This window comes from Cajanus cajan, chromosome 3 (genome assembly GCF_000230855.2).
Source record: "Cajanus cajan strain Asha chromosome 3, NIPB_CcT2T_4, whole genome shotgun sequence".
Classification (NCBI taxonomy): domain Eukaryota; kingdom Viridiplantae; phylum Streptophyta; class Magnoliopsida; order Fabales; family Fabaceae; genus Cajanus; species Cajanus cajan.
The window spans coordinates 18984625-18994125 of record NC_138519.1 but is presented as its reverse complement, the minus strand read 5'-3'; the positions used below and the strand labels follow the sequence as shown (position 1 = coordinate 18994125).

General features: G+C 31.4%; 1 protein-coding gene across 1 annotated transcript; it reads right to left on the bottom strand.

The window, feature by feature from the left end:
- Window positions 1-5193: 5193 nt before the first annotated feature.
- UMAMIT34 (nodulin MtN21 /EamA-like transporter family protein) lies at window positions 5194-9301 on the bottom strand. The gene is made up of 7 exons (XM_020350425.3): window positions 9066-9301; window positions 8895-8963; window positions 8628-8744; window positions 8330-8531; window positions 6442-6600; window positions 5660-5811; window positions 5194-5518 (listed from the first exon to the last, which is right to left on the bottom strand). The coding sequence occupies exons 1-7, from the start codon at window positions 9242-9244 to the stop codon at window positions 5302-5304; spliced, it is 1095 nt and encodes a 364-aa protein (XP_020206014.1). The 5' UTR covers window positions 9245-9301; the 3' UTR covers window positions 5194-5301.
- Window positions 9302-9501: the final 200 nt, after the last annotated feature.

The window sequence follows — 9501 nt, the reverse complement described above, 5'->3', positions numbered from 1 at the left end:
AATGATATTAATTGAGTAGCACTTCTACCCTTTAATATCATGTACATCATAAAAGTTAATAGAATAATTATTCATTGTCCTAATCTTTAAGCATAATTTAGTATCAACAAATAAAAATCAATAACATTGATTGAATACCAATTCTATCTTTCATGTTATTGGAAGGGTTTATTGATTAGCCATGCTAACCCAAATCCCTATAATTTTCTAATAAAAATACAAAAAAAGGGCATCTCACATTTAAATATATATATATATATATATATATATATATATATATATATATACACATTTATGAGGAGTAAAATAAATATTTATAAATTTATATAATTTTGTGCAATTAATTAAAGGTACTTTTTTTACAGGCGTTGTAGGGTGCTAATACCTTCTTTACACGTAATCGGCTCCCGAACCCAACTTTAATTTTAAAGATTATCTTTTAAAGGGTTTTCCAATATTTTTCCCTTAAAATAAAATATTGGTGGCGGCTCCATTAAAAAAGGTTACCATCATCTTGTCGTGATCCCGATTATGACAAATGGCGACTCCACTAGGGCAACCCCATTTTCCTTAGTTTATGGAATGGAAGCAGTCCTTCCAATCGAGGTTGAAATTCCATCTTTAAGAGTATTGACGGAAGCCAAATTAGAAGAAGTAGAATGGGTCCAAACCCGTTTGGATCAACTAAATCTCATTGAGGAGAAAAGGTTGAATGCAATTTGTCATGGCTAATTATACCAAAAAAGATTGAAGAAGGCGTTTGAAAAGAAAGTACACCCTAGAGAGTTTCGAGAAGGAGACTTAGTGCTTAAGAAAATTCTACAAGTTCGAAAAGATCGGCTTGGTAAATGGGCACCAAATTATGAACGACCTTTTGTAGTTAAAAAGGTTTTCTCTGGGGGAGCTTTGATCCTCACAAATATGGATGGTAAAGATATCCTACATCCTGTAAATTCTGATGTAGTAAAAAATATTATGCCTAAAAAAATATATATATGAAAATAAAAAAATAAAAATAAAAACACTCGCTAGATTGAAAACTCAAAAGGGAGATCTAGGCAAAAGTTAGAGCGACCCGCTAGGTTGAAAACTCGAAAGAGAAATCTAGGCAAAAATTAGGGTCAACAATAAAAAAAAAAGGAGGCTCGCTAGATTGAAAACCTGAAAAGGCGATCTAGGCAAAAATTAGAGCGACTCGCTAGAGTGAAACTCGAAAGAGCAATCTAGGAAAAAATTAGGGTCCCAAAAAAAAATTCAGCAATCTAGCAGATAAGTATCATGCCAATTTTTGAGGTATCAATTGGGGAAAGCCATGGCAGAGCTAAAAAACTAGGGCAAAATACATTGAATTATCCTCTCAAGTTTATTGGCGAGCAATCAAGGTTATTGAAGTGTAGTACTAGCATTGTTCATCTGGAAAGTGTCACTCACATAACAACTACCTCCCATTGCTACCGTTGTATATATTTTTCATTCTTGTCATACGATGACTTCCTTTGTATACACATTTTTTGCTCTCTTAAATAAGATTATCCTACCTCTTTGTTGCTAATTCTTTTTGCATTTTATGATAATATACTAAAAGGAAATGCCTGTTACATCTAAAAAAGAAAATTCAAGGCATTACAAATTATTTTTATGAGTTTTAAAAGCCACAATATGTTTGATAATTTCTGGAAAAAGCGCAACCAACAAAATAACGTTATTTCAACTCATAAGTGCTTACAACAGCTTAAGCGTAACCGAAGGGAATAACCAACTGTCGTTCAAGTCAAACAGCATTCAAAGGTCTCACTCATCCATCATCTTTGGCTGTGTGTCACGATTAGGGGTGGGTATACGAACCGGTCCAGCCCATTTAAGGCCCGGTCTGTAAAACTCGCATTTTATACGGGCCGGATAAGTCCGGTCCGTAAAATAAATGGACTTATTTTTTAAGTCCGTATCCGGCCCGCCAAAATTCACGGATAACGGACCGGTCCGCGGGCCTAAATAATGGTTCAAAAAAATAAATTTTAAAAAAATAAAAATACATAAAATTAGAAGAAAAAAATATATTTTTTATTTATAAGCTAAATTTTATCATACTAAAATTTACCAATAGTTAAAATGGTTTAAAATACTAAATATTAAAATATTAAAATAAAAATAATTACAAATACTTAAATAATAGTACCAAACTTTCAATAATAAAAGCATCAAAATGTCATAAAAGTAATTCAATTGACAAATACATACCAACTAAACATAATTTTAATGTCATCATAATTTTAAAAATTAAATACACAACTTAATATTAAAATCATTATTTAAAAATATTAATTAGTGAAGTCCGTGGACTAGCTCGCGAGCCCGCGGATTAGATCCGCCAAGCCCGCGAACTTCACGAGCCGGGCTCAAAATTAGACATAGTCATACGGATTTGAAAAAATGGGCCCGTTATCCGCGAAATCCGCGGACTTACGGACCGGTCCGCGGACCCGGGTCCGTGTACCCACCCCTAGTCACGATGAGGAATTTCTGACCTTAAAAAAAAGGAAAAGCAAAAAGGAAAGGAAAAGAAACAAAAGTTTAAGTCTTGAAAGTTGTGTCTCATAACATTTTACATCACATCACCATTGCATCATATTTCATTTGCATCTCTTACTTCCTAGAACCTATTATTAGGTTTCTTAAGTCTTTAAAACCAGTAGCATAGAGTCTTTAGACTAAGTACTTTCTTAGCACATGACTTTTTGTTTAAGTCCAGTACTTACCTGGCACAAGTTACAATTTCTTTTGTATAAGCCCAGTATTTACCTGGCGCAACCCATCGACCAATTCAACACAAGCATTTGGTCGATCCAATATCAACATTCAATCAATCCAGCACCAGCATTTGATTAAATTGGCACCAGCATTCAGTCGATACAGCACAAGCATTCAGTCGATACAGCACAAGCATTTGACCACTCCAGCATTAGCATTCAATCAATCCAGCACCAACATTTGATTGAATTGGCACCAGCATTCAGTCGATACAGCACAAGCATTCAACCACTCCAGCATTAGCATTCAGTTCATCAACATTCAATCAATCCAGCACCAATATTTGATTGAATTGGCACCAGCATTCGGTCGATACAGCACAAGCATTCAACCACTCCAGCATTAGCATTCAATTCATCAACATTCAATCAATCCAGCACCAACATTTGATTGAATTGACACCAACATTCGGTCGATCCAACACAAGCATTTGACTACCACCCCAACATTAGCATTCAGTTCAGCAACATTCAATCAATCTAGCACCAGCATTTGATTGAATTGGCACCAACATTCGGTCAATCCAGCACAAGCATTTGACCACCACCCCAGCATTAGCATTCAGTTCATCAACATTCAATCAATCCAGCACCAGTATTTGATTGAATTGGCACCAACATTCGGTCGATACAGCACAAGCATTCAACCACTCCAGCATTAGCATTCAGTTCATTAACATTCAATCAATCTAGCACCAGCATTTGATTGAATTGGCACCAGCATTCGGTCGATCCAGCACAAGCATTTGACCATCACTCCAGCATTAGCATTCAGTTCATCAACATTCAATTAATCCAGCACCAGCATTTGATTGAATTGGCACCAACATTCGGTCGATCCAGCATAAGCATTCGACCACTTCAGTACAAGCATTCAACCTTATCATCCAACACTAGTACTTGACAATCCCAACACAAGAGCTATGTCCAGGGTAGCTGGATAAAATTAATTCACATGCTAGTGAAGACAAAACATGCTGAAAAGTGTTGTGTTGGTTGGTAAGGTCAGTGTTGTTCCTTAAAGCGAATAGATATCCTAGAAAGGGATACTCACGGAGAGTTCTAATCAATGAAAGGTTCAAATCAATGAAAAGTTGTGTGAAGTGTCATCATGTGAAATATCGCCATGTGAAATATCATGGAATGGAGCCGCTGAAACATCAAATATTACGGGCATTACATGCATAGTAAAGAGAAAGTCAAGTTTACACTTCTTCATTTGAGAAGCCTAGACATAGTTATAATAATATGGAAAGTCTAAACATGAGTATCTAGCCAATTGATATAGTGAATACATTTGAATACATAAGTACAATTCATACAGTGAATATTTTACAATTAAGCTATATGTATGAGATATGTTTGTTTCATGCATTGAGTCTTGGTTTTGTGACATGCATCATTTTCATAAAGATAGATTTTTATGACGAAGTATTGGTGTGAATACACTATTAGTGAGACCCCATAGTGGTCTTGTGACCTAGACCTTGGGGATAGTGAGGTTTAAGAGGCCTAGTCTTGTCCGTTAGGTGAATGAGGTGTAACTTGTTAGAACAACATTGCCTTGACATATCCTAATATATCTTCCCCAAGTGAGAGTGTTGGGTGTCAAGTGTTTTTAGTTAAGTGTTTGTCATTGGTATGTATGCCTAAGCTATTCTATGAGTCTTTGAGTGACGCTTGGGTTTTTGAATGGCACCACATGCATATAGAATTAGATTGAGTCCTTGCACACTTGATTGGATAATTGCCTAGTGATTAGTGAATGTTGTGTGATGCTATTATGGATTATATTTGTGTGCATATTTTATGGCTAGATGCTCAATCTTATCTCACATCTGGAGCATGAGTGAGATCTATTTCACTCCTTTTTTTTATTTATTTCTTGTTGTGTTTGGGTTGAAGGCCACTTACACGAGAGGATTAATTATCTTGAGATTTGTGCTAGTGATGAGACTTAGTCCTCCTAGTCTTCACTTAGGTTCTTGTGCTTTGATATTATTGTGACATTGGGGGCATAATTTTATTTCTTTTAATGATTTCTAATTGCTTAGGTTTTAGACCTTTTATATGGCCTTTTGGAGTGCCAAGTGTCATCTTACTTATTTGGTTTATTTATTAGCTGTTATCAAACATTTTATTAATTAATTTTAATTAAATTGGTTTTAATTGATTAAATAATATGAATTCTCTAACTTACAGAAAGTAATTCATTCATTCCAATATTTTTATTTAAAATTAAATTTACGAAAATCCTTTCAATAATAATAAAGAAGTAGAGTGTGTGACATAAATGTTATGTTCAAAATCAGCTAAGGAATATAACCAAACACAATCTTAATGGGCTGAGAATCGGACCTATATACATTTTTGCACGGCAAGGAAGTTTCTTCTATAATTAATACCTTAACTGATTTCAATTATTAATGTGCATGGCACAAGGCTATTACAACATTCAATTCTAGAAGAAAAAAAAAAAAAAAAAAAGCTCCTTTCAACGATGAGAAGGAGATTCAGAAGATAAAAGGGGTTGTTCCAAATCATTTTTACATGTTTTTTCATGAGATTCATTATCTATCAAAACGTTCACATCCTCTGTGGAAGAATTAACCTGTGATTTTGGATCTTCCTCCTCTTTCACCGCAACTTCTTCTGCTTTACCCCAAAGCACCACATACAAGCCAATGATCACTCCAATTGCGCCTAGCAAACTATAATCACATGCAATTAAATTAAACCATCGTGTTAGTTCCTAAAATATATAACAAACCTAATTTCCCTTGTAATATTATTAATTTTTTTATACTCAATTATGTATATATCTTCAGATTATTTAACATTGTATACATTACCTTCCTACATATATTTTCTCGTGAAGTAATATGGCAGCCAAAACGGTCGCAATCACTGTGAAAAGAGGATTGAACATCGCAGAGAAAAGAGGACCTCTCTTTGAAATGCACCATGCTTGAAGAAAGAACAATACTGCAGATCCCATTACTCCCTGCAAACAATAATTATATTAATTGCAGTATACATCATCTTAAAATTTAGGCATGAGTTATCCAATATTAAAGACCCAATAATAATATACAGTTTTTTTTTTATTATTTTAAAAAGATTGAGTTTAGGTTTAACCTAATATATCGATAAATGTTTACTCTGATACTATTTTGTCCACATTACTTAGGAGTGTTCATGGATCGATTTTTTAAAAATCTGAACCGGACCATTTTATAAAAGTGGATCGGTTAACCGATTCATTTTTTATAAAGTAGATCGGTTTGGTTTTTTTAAAATATAGATTGGTTTTTTTTAAAATGGATCGGTTCGGTGCGGTGCAGTTATCCACTTTTTACTCACATATGGATCCGTTTTTTTAAAAAACTAAATTGAACCAAACTGATCTACTTTATAAAAATGAATCGGATAACTGAACCGGTTTTATAAAGTGGTTCGGTTCGAATTTTTTTTCAAAATAGGTCGGATTTTTCAAAACGGATCGAATCAGTTATGGATCGGTTCGGATCAATTTGGATTTTTTGGACATACCTAACATTACTTATGAATATATGATTTTCAACATTAACTTATTAGTAATGAAGGATGTGTGTCTGATGCACCATCCACTTACTGCATATAAAGAGCATCCAAATTCAAGTAGAGAGTGAATCTTCCATGCATTAACGTCTGGCTCCACGACTAGAGTCACCGCTGCGGATTGAAAAGTTGCCATGAAACACATCCAAGCTGAGAAGGACAAGTGATCAGGGTGACTATTAGAGGCCGGAACCTGTCCAAGAGATATATAGAGACTCTATTAAAAATATATAACCACTTATTTACTTATGTCATATATATGACATATATATATAGTGTTTAATTAAACCTCTTAACTCAGTGATTATAAGTTTATCTTAGGGTCAATGTAGTGTTTTTAGATTCGACTTTTGTTAGTTTTAGAATATTACGTAAATCATTTCTATAGATAATGAATGAATACATAAAAAATCTATTTAGATATAAATTAAAGTACTTTTAAAGTTTTTTTTATCGAAAAAGTTTATTAATTATTTTTTTTAGAGAAACTTTTCTCTAAACTTATATCTAAATAAGATTATAATATTGAAAATTGGATAAGATCTATCATTTTGATTTTAGAACAATCTAGTCACGGATCTCAATAATGGCGTAAAATAAAAAATATAAAAAAAAATCTGTTAAAATCAAGTATGAATCAGCGTTAGAAAATTGATGTGTAGTGGCTTTCAACAAGGAAAAAATATGTTTTGTCCAATTTTTTTTTTTTTAATTTTTCAAAGAACAATTATTGGTTTCCGTTCTAATAAATTTCTAAAGTTTTGAAAATTTTCATATCATCATATGTAATAATGATTTTGAACCTGTTTGAATATAAATTAGAAATACTTTTGAGAATTTCTTTACTAAAAATAAAAAAAAATATTTTTTTTATAAAAAACCCTAAAATAAAAAAATAAAAAAAAAACTTTTAAACTTGCATCCAAAGAAACTTTTTGTATACATCTAGATTTGTCACGTTATATGTAATTCCAGAGTGATTGTCGTCGTATCATATATTTAAATAGTTATCACCAAATGAAAGAGAAATAATTTTTCAAACAAATAAAATTATAAGAACCAAAATTAAAAAAACAATGAAGATTAAACCCAAAAATTTATTATATATACAGTATTTAAAAATATGCCGGAAACTTTTAGTTTTTATAAAAAAAATATTCTTAAGTATTTTTAAATAAATAAAAGATAAATCTTTTAATAATTGTTATTATTTAATTAATTACTTACCGTATTTTTTTTTTATCTTGTATAATATATGTAATATAATCCTTTTATATATTAATCATGAATTTTTTATTTTTAAATATTGTTATTATTTTTTAATCTTATAAAATATATAATATGGTTCTTTATATTAATTTCAAAAATTATTTTAAATTTATATTAATTATTAAATAGTATATTATAATATATATATATATATATATAAATATATATTTAATTGTAACCAAAATATAAATATACTTAATTGACCGTTGCCACCTCCATATATATAGAGAGATTTGTTTACTCCAAGAATAATTAGTCTATCTAGATTTATTCCGTTCAATAACTCATATTCTATATCAAGTTTTAACGATTCAATTGTTAAATTTAATATTTTTAATGCATAAATTAAATCTGTAATTTTTTAAAAATTTCAAAAATCATTTAATACTTTGTTTCATTAATTCAAATCAATGTATAAAATGATTTTTTGATTATCCGTCAATTTGAATTAATAAAATGAAAGATCAAATAATTTTTAAATTTTTTTTAAACTTGCAGATTTAATATATGTATTAAGAACTTTAAATTCAACAGTTAAATCGTTAAAATTTAATATAAAATATTAATTATTAAACGGAATAACTCTTAAAATAAACCGATCTCATATATATATATAATTTTTTTTTTATTATGCAAAAGGGTAATTAAAGTACCTGCAAAATGAGCCAAAGTGACCAAGCAGTGCATGATCCAAAGAGAGAAAGACAACCCATCAACCAGTTGTCTCCTCCAATGCCCACATTTAGAAGCGTTTGGCCCTTCAACAAAGCTATTGACAGTGCTCCACTTACACACACCACTGTCCCTAATATCTTCGCTATAGATCTCATGCTTCTAATATTCACACTCTCCAATCTAATCAATTTCACGTGTTAATTTCCATGCATTTATTTATGTACATTCTTCTAAGCCTCAACACTTGGATCCAATGATTAATTATTAATTAATTACCCTGTGCAAGCTGCTATTACAAATGTGAAGGCTGGAACAAGATTCGCCATTGCACTTGCTGTTGAAGAAGAAGACAGATATATCCCCTCAAAAAATAAATTTTGATTCACCGTAATGCTGCAACATATTCCAAGTAACAAACACCAAACACTAATTAATCTCATATCCTTAATACCCATTTTATTATAATCTAAAACAATACCATTTCACTAATTAGTCATTCATAAAAAAAAATTATTAAATAAAATTTGAAACGATCGAACATACCCAATTAGGGAGATGAAGAAAATCCAGGAAAAACTCTTTAAATTCAAGTGATAGGAGCCAGAATTTCTTCTGTAAAAGGAAGGAGATTAACAATTAGTACAAATAAACAACATGGGAGAGAATTGAATTGGAAAACAAAGAGAGAGAAAGAGATAATAATGAGGAAATTACCCTGAGAAATAAGCTATGGGGGCAATGACAATGGTTGCAAAAACATGACGGTACACAACATATACTGAGGGTTTCATTCCATGTAAGAAAGCAAGTCTTGAGCTGAGACTAATACCTGCATAAATGAACTGATTCATTAACATAGCCATCAGTGGCAAATTGGACTGTAACCACCCCATCTTAGCTTGCAAAAGCAAAATGAAAAATGGGGAAACAACAACAATAGGCACACAAATGTCATCATGTTGATCAAATATATATGCACGGAAAATCATGTAATCTGATTCAATTATTGCATATGGAACAGCAAAACGTGATAAAATATGACATGATTGATAAATAATTTATTTATTAAATATATGATTTAAGAGTTTGATTTCTAATTGAAAAAATATTTATTCAAAAAAGTCGACCCTTTAAATGGACTTCATATTTT

Excerpts from the sequence above, each read along its gene's own strand:
- UMAMIT34 (XM_020350425.3), bottom strand. The coding sequence starts at position 9,244 with ATGGGGTGGTTACAGTCCAATTTGCCACTGATGGCTATGTTAATGAAT. Across the intron at positions 6,601-8,329 it reads CACTTTGGCTCATTTTGCAG|GTTCCGGCCTCTAATAGTCA; the intron begins GTACTTTAATTA and ends TCTCTTGGACAG. Across the intron at positions 5,812-6,441 it reads TTGGATGCTCTTTATATGCA|GGAGTAATGGGATCTGCAGT; the intron begins GTAAGTGGATGG and ends TATTGTTTGCAG.